The 18,095-nt window shown below is 38.6% G+C and overlaps 1 protein-coding gene across 2 annotated transcripts in view; it reads left to right on the top strand.

Annotated features, from left to right (window-relative positions):
- Nucleotides 1-18,095, top strand: part of LOC111142547 (protein tyrosine phosphatase, receptor type M) — a 769,091-nt gene that overhangs the window by 331,696 nt on the left and 419,300 nt on the right. For both annotated transcript variants that reach the window (XM_022495809.1, XM_022495810.1), the window contains exon 5: nucleotides 11,785-11,900. In XM_022495809.1, coding sequence (XP_022351517.1) covers nucleotides 11,785-11,900 — 116 coding nt within the window. The remainder of the gene's footprint in view (nucleotides 1-11,784; nucleotides 11,901-18,095) is intronic.

Raw genomic sequence — 18,095 nt, 5'->3', positions numbered from 1 at the left:
TTTCTTTCTTTCTTTCTTTCTTTCTTTCTTTCTTTCTTTCTTTCTTTCTTTTTTTGCTTATCATTTGCTTGAAATGTCTTTTTCCAATCCCTTCACTCTCATCCTATGTGTGTCTTTAAGGCTAAAGTGCTTCTCTGTAGACAGCACATTGTTGGATCTTGGTTTTGCTTTTTATCCATTCAGACATTCTGTGTCTTTTAATCCATTTCTATTTAATGGAACTATTGACAGGAAAGGACTCACTGTTTCCATTTTGTTTCTGTCTAGTTGCTTTGTAGATCTATTTTTCCTTGTTTCTGATTCTGGTGACTTTTTTGTGTGTTTTGATGTTTTTGGTTTCAATATGCTTTGACTTCTTTGTCTTGTTCTTTCATGAAATTACCACAACATTTTTCTGTATAATTCCCATAAAGCTTACATGAAGTATCTTAAACTTATAGTGCCTGATTTTAAACTGATAACGACTTAACTTTGATAGCATTTGGAAGCTTTACACTTTTACTTCTCTTCCTCACACTTTAGGTTATTACCAAATAGGTTCTTTTCTATAATTTATGTGTTTTTTATATTGTGTAACTAACAACAGATCATTCTATTTATAGTTATTTTTACTATGTTCTTTTTAAAATAACTTTTAGAGTTGTAAATGAATTATGCACCACTATTACCATATTGCAAATTCTAACTATGACTATAAATTTATGATTACCAATGAGATTTACTCTACCTTTTTATGTTTTTATGATATTAATTAGCATTGCTTTACTTCCATTCAAAGAACTCCCTTTGGCATTTGTTTTTTATTGAGGTATAGTTGATATATAATATTGTATTAGTTTCAAGTTTGTGACATAGTGATTTGATAATTCTGTACATTATGCAGTGCTCACAATAAGCATAGTTACCATCTGTAGTCATAAAAATTATTAAGATATTATTGACTATATTCTGTATGCTGTACTTTATATCCCTGTGACTTGTTTATTTTATAACTGGAAGTTTGTACCTCTTAATCTATTTCATCCACCCTTCCACTCCCCTTTGGCAGCCACCAGTTTGTCTTCTGTATTTATAAGTCTTATTTTATTTGTTTGTATTTTGATTTCACATATATGTGAAATCACATGATATTTGTCTTTTTTGTTTTGCTTGTCTTATTTAACTTAGTATGATACTCTGTATAATCATGCATATTGTCACAGATGGCAATATTTCATTTTTATGGCTGAGTAATAGTCCATTATGGATATATGTGTGTGTGTGTGTGTATATATATATATATATATATATATATATATATATATATATGTATATAACATTTTCTTTATCCATTCACATATCAATGGACATTTAGGTTGCTTCCCTATCTTGGCTATTGTAAATAATGGGGCAGTAAACATAGGGGTCCCGATATCTTTTCAAATGTATGTTTTTGTTTTCTTTAGGTAAATACCCAGCAGTGAAACTACTAGATTATATGGTATTTCTGGTTTTAATTTTTGCAGAAACTCCATACCACTTCCCATAGTGGCTCCACCCATTCCCAACTATAGTGCACAGAAGTTCCCTTTCCTCCACACCCATGCCAACCCCTGTTGTTTCTTTTCTTGTTGATTCTAGCCATTATGATGGTTGTGAGATGGTTTCTCACATCCTGGTTTTGGTTCGTGTTTTCCTCATGATCATTGATGTTGAACATCTTTTTGTGTGTTTGTCATCCATCTATGTGTCATCTGTGGAAAAAATGTCTATTCATCTCCTCTGCCTATTTTTAATCAGATTATTAGGTTTATTTTTTGGGGGGGGGGGTGTTGAGTTGTAGGAGTTCCTTACATGTTTTGAATATTAACCCCTTATTGGATATATCATTTTTAGATATCTTCTTTTATTTAGTAGGTTACTTTTTGAAAAAGACTGAAAAAAAAACCCACATGCCATTTATTGCATAAAGTGAATATAAAATCCAGTATTATGGTGTTTTACTATTTTGGAGTATGAAATAAGGAGGTTTTTTTTTAAACAGTAAAGAAATGCAGACTTCATAATATAACATCCTACGTTCAAAATTATTCTTATTTTATAAAACAAAATTAATTTTTCACTCATTGATTCATTTGCATACCCAAATATTGTTTGCCTACTTCTCAATTTAGATTTTTTAATGAAGACATTAAGCAGTGTGATTAAAATAGGAATAATAGTGGCAAAAAATTAGAACTGTTTTCTGAATTACGTTCTGTTGAGTAATGATGAGTGATCACATGCTTTGACTGAGAAGCGCATAGGACTCAGAACTGACATTTCATTTTATTTATTTTTTAAATTTTTTTTTTATTTATTTGACAGAGAGAGAGATCACAAGTAGGCAGAGAGGCAGGCAGAAAGAGAGGGGGAAGCAGGCTCCCCTCTGAGCAGGGAGCCTGATGTGGGACTCGATCCCAGGACCCTGGGATCATGACCTGAGCCGAAGGCAGAGGGTTAACCTACTGAGCTACCCAGGTGCCCCTGACATTTCATTTTAAACACCTAAGAACCTAACTTGGATTTTTCTCCTCCAAAATATCAATCATTCTTCTTCAAGATATGAGTGACTTAATGAAAGTTATTTATATGTAGTACCTAACTCATTTTTCTGTGATAAGAATGTTGAATCTGTTTTGCCACTTGAAAAATTATTTCATTAAGACCCATTTTTAACTTTCAAGCAAAACAAAAATCGTTTGGTCCTGTAACCTGTTAAGAGCAAAGCTTCCTGCTCCTATCACAAGAGTTACTAGGCCTCTTTGGCCCTGTAAACACATTCATATAATGGGGATAATAATAATGATGCTTCCCTCAGTGGGATAAATGTAGGGATTAAATGAGTTAATGTACATCAAGAACTTAGAACAGTGCTTGGCACATTCTAAGAGCTCAATAAATGTGAGCTGTTCTATTATTTTTAGGCACTCCATCCTGATGGGCCCACTAGACTAAGTTAGCCGCAGATGAAGTAGCTAAAATGATAGATTACTTATGTGGGGTGATTTAACAATGTCCATCTGAAAATTTAAAAAGGAACATGTTTGCAGAATGTACTGTGCCTCAGTGTGGGCAGGGCCAGGCTGTTCTTTCAGCAAAAGTTGGGCTTCCTTGTTTGTGAAGACATGCTACACAAATAAGAGAGTTGGCTGCTTGTCCTGGCAGTTTGGGAATGCCTCCAGTCCGTTTCAATCTCTGCCATTCCATTAAAATGCAAATGAAAACAAAAAAGGGTCAGGACCGGGTCCTCTTTTGTCCTTCTTCAGTCTGCACTTTGATCTCACAAATTACCGGTCTTCGATTTTGTTGTTGACGTTTAGGTGCAGGCTTTGAAGGATCAATAATAGGAAACGTCTGCAAAAAGATCTGCATCTTGGTCAGTAGTTTCTGGCTTTGGGATCAAAGGTTGATTTGAGATCAATTAATACCTGCAAACCTCTATTCTTTTAACAACTATTTTCTTAATAAGAAGCAACAGAATATGGCAGAGATGAGAACATAGGAGAATTGTAATAAAAATCCTGTTTGATATTCATGGAAGATATTTAGTTTTTAGAACTCCTGCAGACTTGAGAAGAAAGCTGGCATAGCATTTTGAAAGGGTATCTAGGAGACGAATGGGCCTATAAATTTGGAGAGAGAGAAAGAATTTTTCTTTTTGAATATGGGATAGATTGAAATTTTCTGCTCTAACTCTACTATACCTGGTGTTACAATTAAGACAGTTTGGCAAGGATCAGAGCATACAGCTCAGCATGTGATCAAAACTTTTCTGGCTAGAGAGTCTTACTTTTTGGGATCTTGTCCAGTTTCCAGTGGTAGATTAGTTATTTTAAATAGTAATGAACATTTTTGAGGGTACCAGACACACAGAATACCTTCCTGGCATCATCTTGTTTAATCTTTTTCCCAACCCTATGTAATAGGTAACTTAAAAAAAAAAAAAAAAAAAAAAGCAAACCCTGTTTTACAAATTAAATATATATGTCACACACACATATCTCCACTAAAGCTTGGGTTGAAGAACTTTTGCTTCTGTTCAGAAGTCGTAAGGGGCTGAAATATTGATGCTTGAATGCTTGAACACACGTGGCAGAAATCCAAATCTTAAAATAGTGTCAGCCTTCCAATTGGAAAACGGTTCTAGAATTCACATCAGTGGACATGGAGAATCCAGGCATCTTAAAACTTTGGAAAGATTTTATAAGCCTTTAACATTGGTTGAAAAAACACAAATGGCAATATTAGAAATTTTGACTTCCACGTTCTTGGAAGAAACTGATCTGGAAAAGAGAATTCCACAGTCCCTTTGTTGTGTTGAGCCTGGTGGAAGAGTTACTATCTTCCATTTAGGTCAATTAATTATCTTTCATCTGAAAAGGGTAAGTTGCTTATAACAATACTTGTGCTTAATAGGTTCTTATGTGTTCATCTGGTTTCCATTTAAGCTGTGGCTTTTATTATCTTAGCTAGGTTATTTTTTTCTGGCAGTCTTTTTCTCAACTAAGCAATGCTGTTTCCCAAACCAAAGACAGACCATTCCAAGGAAAGGCTCTCCCAAAATACAATTTGAACAGAGGTATAAATTCCTTAGACCTTTAACCTTACTGTGTGAGTAATATGCACCGGCAGTCTTTCAGAAAGCTGTATTGAAGATCAAAACAATTCTAAAGGAAAAGTAATAACTTTCATCCTGTCCAATAGATCTTTAAGAACAGGGGCAAAAAAAGACAGACTTCCGCATAATTGTATCTTTGGCCTCCAAATTAAAAATGTAAGTCATATCCTAACAAACACCCCCCTGGAGGCAGTAAGTATTAGCAGATTGTCTTGATCAATGAGTTTTTTTCTGTGTCTTTCTTTTTGTGTCTTTCTTTGTTTCAAGCTATTGCTTGAAACAGAGCCCTTAGAAAAGCAGCCTCCCTGGGGTGGACTTCCCAGTGAATGAACAACCCAGTGGCAGAACTAGTGACAATTCTGATAGTCACATTATTATTATTAAGTTAGCTGATAGAGCAGAGTACATGTATTTCTTAAGTTTCTCAAGATAGGTTACAGAAATTAATACTTGGTACTTTTGAGGGTGTAATGAAAAGAGCTCTCTTACCCTGCTAGTAGAGATGGAAATTGTTACATGCTTTAAGCAAAGTAGCCTGGCAATTTGTGTCAAAAGTCTTTTAAAAGTGCATTTCTTTTGTCTTACTAAATTCAGTTTCTGAAAATTTATCCTAAGGAAAAAGCAGAAAGTCTATATGATGATTTAATTATGAAATCTTTTATGTTAGCATTATATATCAGAACCCCAAATGTTCAAGAGGAGAGGGTGATCCAGGAAACTTTTGTATGTCTTTGTCATGGATATCAGGACTTCTCATTCTCCACCCTACTGACATTTTGGGTCAGTTGATTGTTTTTGGTGAGGACTGTCTTGTGCACTGGGGGTTGTTTAACACCATCCATGGTGTCTCTTCTCACTAGATACTAGTAGTCCCCCCACCTTCTCCACCCCTGTTGTGACAACCAAAATGTTTCCAGACATCGTGAGATATTACCTGCGGGGGGAGGGGTGCCATTGCCCTAGTTGAGAACCACTGATATATCAGGCAGATTTTCAAATAGTTTTAGATAAATATTTAAGATGGGAAAATGCTGACAATATTTAAAAAATTTTTTTAAGTGCACTGTTACCACAAAAAGGGAGAAGGGATACCAAAAGACCATGTTAGACGGTGTTCAGTTTTCTTAATGGCAAGGGGTTGTTCTGATAGTGCAAGGCAAAGCCAGAAGCTCCCAACAGAGACCTCAGAGCAGCTCATGAATAACATAGAAGCCTGTAATATGCTCCCATGAGAAAGGATTCTACCAGGTGCAAAAGCTTCCCTTTTTGGTTTCAATTGAATTTCTTTTTTCCTTCATTCCACCACCTCCCCGTTCTTACTCCATTTTCAGCTGTTCTTATGATTTGGCTTTTCATCTGTCTCCTCGTCTACTACAGTAAGTAATCTCTGTGAGCATTCCTGGATGAATCAAAGTTCAGTTTCCCAGCCTTCCTCACCTTGTACAGGCTTTAGGTCAACATGCTATTTGTCTCAACAGGTTACGGTTTATGTTCATTTTTTTTTTTTTTAAACTGTGTATAGGGGCGCCTGGGTGGCTCAGTGGGTTAAAGCCTCTGCCTTTGGCTCAGGTCATGATCCCAGGGTCCTGGGATCGAGCCCTGCATCGGGTTCTCTGCTCGGCAGGGAGCCTGCTTCCCCCTCTCTCTCTGCCTGCCTCTCTGTCTACTTGTGATCTCTGTCTGTCAAATAAATAAATAAAATCTTAAAAAAAAATAAAACTGTGTATAGAATTATATCATATTTCAAAAATTATTTCTTAGAGATAAATTTTTGTATGATTAAAAATTGAATAGTTCCCTATTTTTAAATGTCTATTATTGAAAATATTTTGTAAAAGTGAAAAATAAGTTATTTAAATCACAAACCCTAGGAAAAAGAATTAAATTGATTTCCAATATCTTGGACATTTTTAAATATATTAACCATATTAGTAGGAAGAATATGTAAATGAAGTTGGTCCGGGTAAGCTATTTTCAGATGCTGTTCAGATCTGGGGGGAAATGAGTTATATTATTTCTCCGGCAGCTTGGAAACATGCTATAGTATTTTTTAAAAAGAAGAAGAGGACTATATGGATATCCCCATTCTTGCTCTTCCAAAATAAGTCTCCTGCCATGCTAGATAAGGAATGAAATTTAAAATTTCAAGATTTGAAATTCATTTGCTATAAATTATTTTAGCCCATGGGAAGCTTACTCTTGATGTTCAAACTTAATGTCTTTTGCTTTCCCCTTGTGCCACTCAGAAAGTGTAGAAACCTTTGAAGGGCTGAAAATCTCTAGTGATTTTATCAGGAAAGGAAATGTTACCATAGGAAAGAGAATCTTTCTTGCATTTTGACATCTATGGGAGGAGAGGGGGACACTAAGCTGTGTTGTCCCCACACACTCTGATTAGAACTTCTGATTGAGAAATTTAAGAGAACTCACTTATAGTGCATGAAAGAAGTGAGAAGGATTTTGAGAAAGTCCTTGGGGGCCTTGGGGAATGGGGAGGAGACAAAGGAGAAAGGAAAAGGAGTCATAGGTGGGGTGCAGGGCAAGAAGCCAAGTCCTAAGACATAGATGAGTAGCACATGGAGATTTTGCAATGGATTTTTAGGGGAAACTTTTTTGATTTTTAATTTTTGATAGCTTAACTATGTACAGAAATACCAGGAGTGATGCTCAAAATCCTCCCAACCTTTTAGGACAGGCCCAGCACTGACCCTGGGCTGACCCCCAGTGGGCTGAAATGGCAGACAGCACCTCAGGTGCAATATGCCTGTACCGGAAGTGATCATAAAAGATGGCTACACACTCAACCTTGTCTTAGGGACCCAGCTTACTATGGTGGCCTTCAGCAAGAGGTGAGCAGAGATAGGAGGCATGAGATGGACAGGAGAGGGCAGCAGTAGTGAGACATCCTGCCAATCGAACGAAGAGGATACTCAGTCTTTAACAATCCACGGGAGTATGGAAGTGGAGGTGGTGCTCATTGTAGGTGGGAGCCAGCTTGGGAGATTTTCTCAAAGGATCCACTGAGGTTCTAAATGATCCTTTGCAAAGTTACGCAGATAGGAAAGGAAGCAGACAGAGTTAGCCCTGTACTGGTGGAGCATGTGGGCATCAAGGACTTGGAAAGGCACATGCCAGCTGACTGACAGGTTCTCAAAGGAGGAGCAGGACCAAAGAGGGTGAAGAGAGAGGCCAAAATCAAAACCTGACAGAAGAGCTTCCAGGCCAAGAGGCCCCTTCTAAACAAAGAAGCCTGGGATTCCAAGCCAGCTTTAGAGAGCATACTCATTTTAAATGTGACTCAAACCAGAAGCCTTCTTACGGTTTACCCATGATGCAAGAGGCGTCTCCAAAGAGGGAGCAGAAGAGGCAGCCTCCATACCCAAAACACCTGTGGAGAAAGCAAGGAAGGACTCCATTACCACAGGTGGACCACTACCACGGCAATGGGGGGAGAGGTGCCAAGGGCCCTTTGAGCCACTGAGAGCAGCAACAGCCCATAGCATGCCAGTCGCAAATGGCACCCCACCTCCCGCTCTATCCACCTCTCTGCCCAGCCAGCTGTGAACTCTGTGTCTACAAATGGCTCCCTTGCCAGCCTGCTCCTCCATGTTCTGGCAGTCTCTGTTGGAAAACTCTTCTTCGCCCTTCTTAAGGAAACATGCCTCTCTGTAGTTTCTGCATACTGAGTTCACTTCACAAAATCTGAAGTCAGTTATCAATCTCAGTGGCCCCTGCCTTTTCCCCTGGGACCCGGTTTTCCTTCACTGACCTGAACGGTCTTTTTTTTTTTTTTTTTTTTTTTTTTCCACTGTGCTTCTTAGGACAACAGTTCCCTGTAGTATCTATCAGCCTCTGAGCGCACCTGGATTGTAAGCTTTCCTCCTGGTGTGACCCCAGCAGTGGCTCGGGCTCTAGCCCACAGCTCACGAGCGGGGAGTACAGTGGCTGCGGTTTTCTGTGGTCTGAATGCCCTCTGTCTGGGGTGTGGCATGAAGTCAGGTCTGGCTCTAGAAGGGCTTGTCTGCCCTGGTCGGGGCACACAGGTGACTGGAGCGGCTCCAAGGTTCCTGATGATGGAGGACTCTCCTTGTGGCCAACAGGAGTGTTGCGTGGTGACAGGGTAACAGAATCCTTGTCCCTAAGAATCTCACGTTGCTCTGTGGGGATAGAGGACACCTACCAGGTGCGCACAAACTCTGGAAAGGGAAGTGAGCTGAGTCCTAATTCCGAGACAAATCTACTTTTGGGGAGGAGCACAAGGAAGAACGAACAAAGGAAAAAAGCTTCAGGAAAATGACTTCAAAAGTAGAATTTTGAAAGTTTTTTGGGGGAAGTTTTGGAAACAGATCAGTGTGGTAGAAAACATTTCCCCTTCGGAGACAGGAGGAGGAGGAAAGAAGGCTGTTGGGCTGGCTAGGGGCTTGCTGGTAATCTGAGGAGAGCAGTTTCTGTAGATCGGCAGAGGCTGTGTGGCTGGGGGACCCCTTGAAAGGGGACCCCCAGTGGCTCAGGAAAATTGACAGGAAACGTACCAGCAGCTCCCTAAGGAGCTAGCAGTGCAAGGTAGTGTGTGTGTGTATGTGTCTGTCTGTACGTGTGTGTGGCCTGTAGAGCACAGACCGCTCTGATCAGCTTCCTCTGAATTCCTATGAAGTAGCTAAAATCTACTGCTGTACAAATACAAATGAACAGAGGACTTACCTTCCATCATCTTTTTTCCTCTCTTGAATGCTCTGTGCATAGTATAGTTTGATGTCCATGTGGCTAGGGGTAATGTGCTTAGAATTATTTTAAAAGGGAAAAAGTCAAAAAAGTTTCCAATTGATAACAGGTGTGCTATAATGAATGTAGTGTGTTGGATTTGAAGAAGAATATTCCATTTGCTTATATTTCCTTTTTTTTTAACATCTTAATTTTATTTTATTTTTTTCTGTGTTCCAAGGTTCATTGTTTATGCACCACACCCAGTACTCCATGCAACTTGTGCCCACCTTAGTACCCACCACCAGGCTCACCCGTCCCCCTACCCCCTCCCCTCCAAAGCCTTCAGCTTGTTTCTCAGAGTCCACAGTCTCTCATGGTTCGTCTTCCCCTTTGAGCAAGGAAACAGCTTTTTTGCTTCCAATGTCGTCCTGTCGATTCAGTCAAATCTCAAATTCTCAAATTCTTAATGATTTCTTTTAATATTGGGAACCCCAAATATAGGTAAATCTAAAATAATAATCATTAGGACTTTTCGTGTAGCTAAAGTTTGTTCATTTGTGTCAAAGGTAAGGTTAGGAGAGTAGAATTCTACAGAAGTTGCAGTTGCAAGTAAACGGTTTTAAAGAATATAAAATCAGTTCAATTGAGTAATACAAATTCAATTTAAATAATATGAATTCATTGATTAATTTTAAATAACACGCTTTTGTTATTTTTAATAATTGTATTATTAATTTCAAATAATTATTATTAATTTCAAATAATATGAACTCAACTCAATGTGCCTGGTTTTGAAACTGTTCACACTCTGGTTCTGACACTTATTAGGCAAGAACCTGCAAGTTCCCCAACTTGCAAAGTGGAAAAAAATACCTACTCACAGAACATTTGTGAATGCGATAGCACATAAATGCTCAAAACATGCAAAAACAAGGAATACTGTTATGCTGAAAATTTAAAAAAAATTTTTTTAAAAAACCATGTTACCTTTTGCCATTTTCTAAAAGCAAAACATTTTTCAGCTTTTTTGGGAACAGAGACTAGAAGAGAAATTTGATTTAGGGACTTTTAACAGAGGTTTTTAAAAACCACAACATCATGTTATTCTTGGCCAAAGATAACTTAAATTAGTGAAAAATAGGTCATAGGGCTTTAAATTAATATGTTAGTATTAGCAACAATGACCCATAGTTATACCACTTTTGTAGAAGTTATTTAGGACATTTTGCTTGCTAAACATCATGAATACATTTTTTGAATTATTAGTGGCCTCCAAGTCAGTAATGGGCTTTTGCTGTGTGTTACTGATATTAAAATGCATTTCTCTTTGTTTTTGGTAGTAACCCCCGTCCATTCCTAATTATGTTCTGCACAGGTTAATATTAGTGCTGGTTTATCACGTTTGGGTACTCAGGAGTGGGGTACCATTCTTTGAAGGTGCCTAGACATGGCCTAAAGACACACTGATGGTGAGGACAAGCTGGCAGAGCATGAGAAATTTATTCGAGTTCTTGTCCAGAAGATTTATCCATCCCTCCAGAAAGTACAGCATCCTGTTCCTTCCTTGTCTACTCCCTAACCACCTTCCTCCCAGCACCTTGCTTTTACCCTATCATTGCTGTGATAAGAGACTTTCCCCAAAAATGCAGCCTATCATAAAATTTAACTCTGACCTGTCATTCCGGTTCCTTCACACACCTGTGCTGTCTGTTGCAGAAATTTGGTCTGTGCTTCTCTGATCAGATAGAATTCTCCTTTATTCAGAGGGTTGTCCCCCATGGACAATGTCTGTTATGAGACTTAATGTTGTTTAATATTTAGAATCATTATTTCTTCTTAAATTAGGAGTAAGAATCAGCAGAAACTGCCACGCTATGGCAGTCCCAACATAATTCCCCAGAGTCTGTCTATAAGGATAGTATTTTTGGTAGTTGGGTAAAATTACATAAGTAATGCTGCATACCAATTAGTTGTATTAAAATATATATTACGCACAGCTTTGTACTTGGCTTAAAAAGTTTCCTTGACAACATCATTTAACTTCTTACTGTTCTTTTCATGTTGCTCGTATAAATATCTAATATGTTTTTGTTCAAAACATCAATTAGGGTTCAGTGTAATCTTTATTAATACAGATCTGTTATTACAAGAGGACTGCTGAGCTATGATAATTTGCACAGCAGGAACAATAAAATATCTTCTTTCTTCTTGGGTCTATCCCAGAATGCTTGGTTTTTCTGTTCTTTCACAGAGTACACCAAAGCCTTCCATGATCCCTTTTACAATCAGGATGAGATCTTGAAAGCATTCTTATAAGCAAAAGCCACATTTTCTTCAAAGGTAAACAAGATGGAAGGGTCACAAATTGCAGATAGATTCAAACAAGACAAATGTATGTGACAGAGCTCCAATTTAATCTTTCACTCTCTCTCTTCATGTAGCCAGAACTCCCCACTTCCTGCGGATTCAGAATGTGGAAGTCAACGCAGGCCAGTTTGCCACCTTCCAGTGCAGTGCCATCGGCCGGACCGTGGCGGGTGACAGGCTGTGGTTGCAGGTACAGTAACTCACCATCACCGACCGGTTCAGGGAAAGTCGAGAGGCAGGAGGGCACGACCCCTGGGGCGGGGTCCAGGGAACCGGGTCAGGATTGGGTAGTTGATGGACGACTGAAGATGTGACTTGTCTCTGTTCCTTCCTTCTTTATTGATAAGTTGTGCAATTCCTAAATGTTCTAGATAATGCCTACTGTTCTTCACAGACCTTTTGTTTTTCCCTTTAAATTTCTGTTTTTTCCCATTGCTTCTGCTGAGCCATTTTGCTTTGAAGATATGGTTGTCAAAATACTTTTAGAGCAGGATATTAAAGTATCAAATATAGAGCTCTCCCCTATTCTTCTTCTTGAGAACTGTCCAGAGCATCGAACACACACACACACACACGCACACACACAGATCTTTTTGTAATTTGAATTCCAACAAGAAAAAAAAGCCTCAACTTAGAAATTAACAACACATCTTTTGAGTATTTAAGTGGACATTTTTAGTGTAATCATAATTTGTGTCTTCTTTTTTTTAATTTAATTTAATTTAATTTGTGTGTGTGTGTGTGTGTGTGTTCCAAAATTCATTGTTTATGCACCACACCCAGTGCTCCATGCAATACGTGCACTCCTTAATACCTACCACCAGGCTCACCCAGCCCCCCACCCCCTTCCCCTCCAAAACCCTCAGTTTGTTTCTTAGAGTCCATGATCTTTCAAATTCCATATGTATTTTGCATGGCCAATAGTGTCATGAACATATCCATGGTTGCCAGAATTCTGAGAGAATGAGTGGGATTCAGACCTCTCCTCTCTACCTGGAAGGCCTCCCGCTGCTGTAGGCTCTGTGTTTCATCTCCCCTTCCCATGGCATTCTCCGATTTCATTCTTGTTTCTTCCTTTTATGTATTGATCTGCAGGACGCTCGTTCTTTACAGAGACTAGTGTTGATTTCCACCTATCCCTCTTTCCTTGTAGGTCTTGTTTTAGTTTGGTTAATTCTACATTTATGTTAGTTTGCTACTGAGCTGCTCCATGACTTTACACCTTTGTGTTTCTCTTCCATTCCCCCATGACTTCAGCTTCACGCACGCTGACCTATCCTCTGCCTCTCACCTCTCCACCTCCTATCGTCCCTCCTCTTCTGCACTGTCATGGGGACTGTGACGTGTCACAGTTGCGTGACACTCTGTAACTGTGAAATTTCTCTTGCCTTTTCATCATTACAACTGAAATAAGACTGAAATTTTAAAAAAAGGCTGTTTTTATTCCTCGACTTCTGGGGCACATGGAAGATGTCCAAATGTGCTGTCCCAAGATTAGGCAATAATATGTTGACAGCTGGAGAGTACATTCTGAAGGAGGTTCTTAAAATATTCTTGGACCCACTTGCACAATTCCTCACTCTTCTACCTTGACGTCAGTGTTTTCTCATCTCTGGTGTCCCTGTGAGAAGATCCACTGGCCAGGAAGGAGGAAGGTATGCGGAGGACCGAGACCGCAGGCACCAAATTCATCTTAACTCTTTCTCGTTCTCCAAAAGTTTACACTCACTACTGTAAGAGATTTTGCAGCCCGTGGCTACTGTGCTCCATCCTGATCTTCGGTGTTTGATTTTGTTTTTTCTTTTGTATCCCATTTCCCAGTTGTTTTAGAATCTTGATATGAGTGACTGAAAATTATTTTCTTTGTTAGTGGTTGTTTGGTATTTAACTTGATCAAGATGGGCTGTGTATGGTAATTGATGAGACAGGCATTTTTAATGGATATTTTCCACAATGCATTAGCTACCTTTTAAAAATGACACTTTCCTGTCACTTTTTATTTATCTCCAGAATCTTAGATTTTCATGGAAAATAGTTTTGGGCTTCTGATATTTGTGTTAATGTTACTTCAGAAACACAGTATAAAGTCTAAACTCTTGCCTTAGCCGAGTCTTAGATACTCCCAAGAATTTATAGGCAAGTTAGGGTTACAATTTGATCTTTTTGTTTTTACAAATATCCTGGGCTTGGGACGCTCCTGGTTCAACTTAGCATCGCCTTGGGTATTGGGGATCTTTAACTACTTCCTGCTACAAAGGAGAAGACTTTGCTTTAAAGAGAATCTGTATCTGAGGCTAATGATTTACTTACTATATGTTAGCTAATTGAACTTAAATTAAAAAAATATAAAACAATAAAAAAATAAAGAGAATCTGCCTTGTCATAGGGAGAAAGCTAGCTGCTGTTTTGAAAAACAGGTCTAAATGCAAAGTCTGAGCCTTCACTCCACTAGAATCACTTGGGGGGGTGGTTTTAAAAATGCCTGGTCTACACCAGGATTCTGATTTAATGGGTCTGTGTCAGGGCCCCGCATTCAGGGCTCCCCAGGGGACTCCAGGGTGTGCTCAAGGTTGACAATTATTGGGCTCAAGCAGAGCCAAATGCATGTCCCAAGTCAGGAAAGAAAAAGGCAAAACCCAAGGTACAAAGGTAGCTGTATTCGCTAGCCTTGATGGGACTGTCACATTGAATTTCCCATGCCCCTGAACTCTCTTGCTTTTGTTCTATTACATTTGACCATTAGTGTTGACAAAATTGTTTTTATAGTCCATCCATTAATGCCTTTCTTGTCTATTACCCAATCTTGTCTTGCCCTTCTTGGCATCGATGACTGCCTATTACCCTGCAATTGTCCTCGTGGTCATATCCTGAAGGGGATGATCAAAACAGAGGTATCGTGACTTTGAAATTCTAAGTGAAACTCCGTTTGTCCTGGACCTGGCGTGCCCTGTGTGAATCTCTGTGATGTTAGAATAATTTTACTGTTAAATGATTTATTTCCTCTGGTTGGATAAGCATCCTGTGGGGAAATGTTTATTTTATTAATAGCTAATGAAATAAGACTAGTGTCCTTCACTTGCAAGAATGGTTTCTATTAAACTGTGTTTGTGCAAAGTGACTTCCAGTTGAGTAAGGATTTGTGGCAGGTGATGGTTTCATAGAGCCCTCCGAGCCTCTCGCCCTTGCCCTGGCCTTTGCCTGAGGTCATCCTTTAGAAGTTGTGGGGAAAAACAAACCTGGAATCATGGTGCAGGATCTTTCGAGTGTAGAGGTATAAATATGGGCATTTCATCATTCCTTTAATGCTATCACAGTTTCAAAAATGCTTATCTGCTGCCTACAAAGCACTTGCATCCTCAAAGTAATTCTGAGATCCAGGCAGAAAAATGAATGGGAAAAATGTTTTTAGGCTTTTCTTTTAAGTACTAAGTCAAGATTTAGAAATTAATAATGCATTTTTATTTAGGGAAACATTGATGCTTTGGAGTATCATCGTTTATAATAATTTGTGTTACTTGTATGACCATATTTTGAGTTCTGCTGTAGGCATTTGCTCAGTTTCATGGGTATATCCCATGGTCGTACCCTTCCTTTATAGATGAATTTGAGGTGCAGGATTGCTCAGGGTCACAGAGGTAAATGGCATAGTGGGGAATAGTACACCCATATTTCCTTTACTTAACTATTGCTTGATTCCACTATCCTAAGACATCTTCCCATCTTCCAAATCTAGATGAATAGGTAATATGTACTTACCACTCTGTTGGAAGAATTTGGATGTGACTGACATTGCATGATTAACCTCAAGGAGCCATCATAACCAAAAAAGAAAAAAAAAAAAGTCCATATGTATTACATGCCCATACCGATCCACCTCTACAAAATGGCCAGTGGTTCAGTTGTTTAAAGTATAGATTAAATATGATCACTGTCAGAGCCTTTCACAAAAACATAGCACATATAAATTTGATGATGACAATAATGAAGAAATGTTTATGATTAACAGATGTGTCCCATCTGCTTACATTTTCCCTGTCTCATCTGTGGGCTACAGGTTATTGTCAACATAGAATTGTTTTTTCTAGAATACAAAACAACAGAGTAAAACACAGTTCACGAGCATCCATTAGTACAGCAGCAAAGGACTTAAAACACCTTCCAGACAATGTACAGTAGGAAGACTGTGTCTACAAAATGGTTTTCTCTCTGTAGCATGAAAGTGGCACGCAGTGTGTTTGTTGAGATACTTGGCTCTGTGCTATCAGATACATGGTCTCAGCAGGGACTGTCACTGTGGGATACACTCAAATGAAATGTATGTCTAAAATCATTCAAGTACACAAAACACGACAGTATTGCCTGTTATTATCAACTTTCTGATCACTGTGGAGCCTACATTTTTAAAATATCTTAGAGTATGTAATAAGATATAGAGAAGAGAAAATGGAATTTTAGGTGTCCTTCTTTTCATACTGATGGGCAATTTCTGAGTTAGATGTATTTTTACACAGTCTTGAATGCCCCTTAAGCCATGTATGGTCATATTAATATTATTGTTGTACTTTCTGAAGCATTTTAAATTTTATTTTCCTACATACACTTGTTTCCCCTAAGAATTAATATTTATAATACCAGTTTTAACTTTTCAATAAATAAAGATGGTCACCAAAGCTAGTATTGATGGTCATAAATCTGAAGATGGCTTGTGCACATTGTTTTCTAGGAAACATGAGCCACCTTGCCCTCTTCCCCTGCATCTGTGTAGTTTGGGCATTTTTGTAACTTCTGCTGTTTAATTCATTTCTGATCATTGTGGAGGCTCCTCCAAATTCCTTCGTCTTTTTACTCGGTGTCTTGATTGGTTTGGACTGCTATAACAAACCACCACGGGCTGCGTGGCTTAAACAATTTATAGAGACTGAAGTCCAAGGTCAGGGTACCATCATGGTGAAGTTTTCAGTGAGGACTCTGGCTTATGGACAGCCTTCTTACTGCATCCCCGCATGCAGAGAAAGCGAGCTCTAGGCGAGGCATCCCCTTGTAAGGACGCCAGTTCCATCAAGAGGGATTCGGTCTGATGACCTCCTCTAAGCCTAATTACCTCCCAAATGCCCACCTCGATACCGTCACACTGGAGATTAAGTTCGATCATATGAATTTGGGAGAGACCTAAGCATTCAGTCTACGGCATTTGGCTACCATCTAAAACTCGGTAGTGGGTGGGAAATGAAAGTGGTTCAGCCTCCAGGACAAATGGCAGAAATCGGGGGCAGTAGAGATGCCTTTTGAACAATAGATGAATGGCAGCTTTGACCAAGCCAGGAACTGGCATGAGCAAGTTGGGTGAATAGGAGTTGGCCAAGGAAACCTGGAAAACAGTGATTTTTCTCCACAGATCTTGAGTCTCCTATCATTTTTCAATAGCTTATTTCTAAAATTACAGAATTATGTAATATCTGATGTGGAATAGTCCTCAAATCAAATTTTATTCATGAGAAAGTGAAAGCCCAGAAAAGGTAGGAAACTTTAACACAATCATATATTATGTATTTAATTATGATATGTATTAAATACAGTTTAGTTTGCTAGTGAAAGTCAATTATAAATATGTATTTACAAATAAGTAAATTTGCCATGTGGACTTTTTTCTTCATTGAGTACTTGTCTTTTAATCAAATATGGTCAGATTTACTGTGAAAATAGCTGTGTTAATTTCGGAACCATCAGAGTACAATATCATTGAGTTTTACTTTTTTAGCAAATAGGACTTAGTGTTCATTAGAAGTAAGGCACCAGAATAACATTTTTAAATGATTTCATAACATGCCTCTGTTCATAGAAATAGAAAAAGAAATCAGATGGTGTTACTATGAAGTACTCTATTAAAAATACTGTTGCAATGTAGCAGCTAGAATAGTACCTATAACATAACAAATACTCAGTAAATGCCTGCTCCTGGCACTTCCCTTACTGCCTGCCTGAACAAATCATGTCTCTTCCAGGTGAGTGTCAAAGGCTGGCACAAGAAACAGACACAGAATCTGTCTTTCTGGGATGCTGGTTTTATGGCTATGGTTCATCTCCAAGGGATGGTTTTGATGAGAGAAGGGATATATAGAACCTAATGATGTCCCTTTTGCTATTTCAGAGTATGCAGCAAATATCACACAGAGTTAGAATAGTTCTGGAAGCAAATGTGGTTAGTATGTCATCTCTTTTAAACCTTCATTTCTTATACCTTTCCCCTAGGTATTTTTCCCCCTCTGTTGTAAAATTTTGTTTTCTAATTCACCCCGTAGAAAAAAATTCTTGCCACAGGACTTCAGTGAAAGGTAATAGAAATGCACCTCTCAAAGACAGTGTGTTTGAGTCCTCACTATGACAG

The sequence above is a fragment of the Enhydra lutris genome, unplaced genomic scaffold (genome assembly GCF_002288905.1).
Source record: "Enhydra lutris kenyoni isolate GAN:26980312 unplaced genomic scaffold, ASM228890v2 scaffoldscaffold8, whole genome shotgun sequence".
Classification (NCBI taxonomy): Eukaryota; Metazoa; Chordata; class Mammalia; order Carnivora; family Mustelidae; genus Enhydra; species Enhydra lutris.
This window is presented reverse-complemented; position numbering and strand designations above follow the sequence as displayed.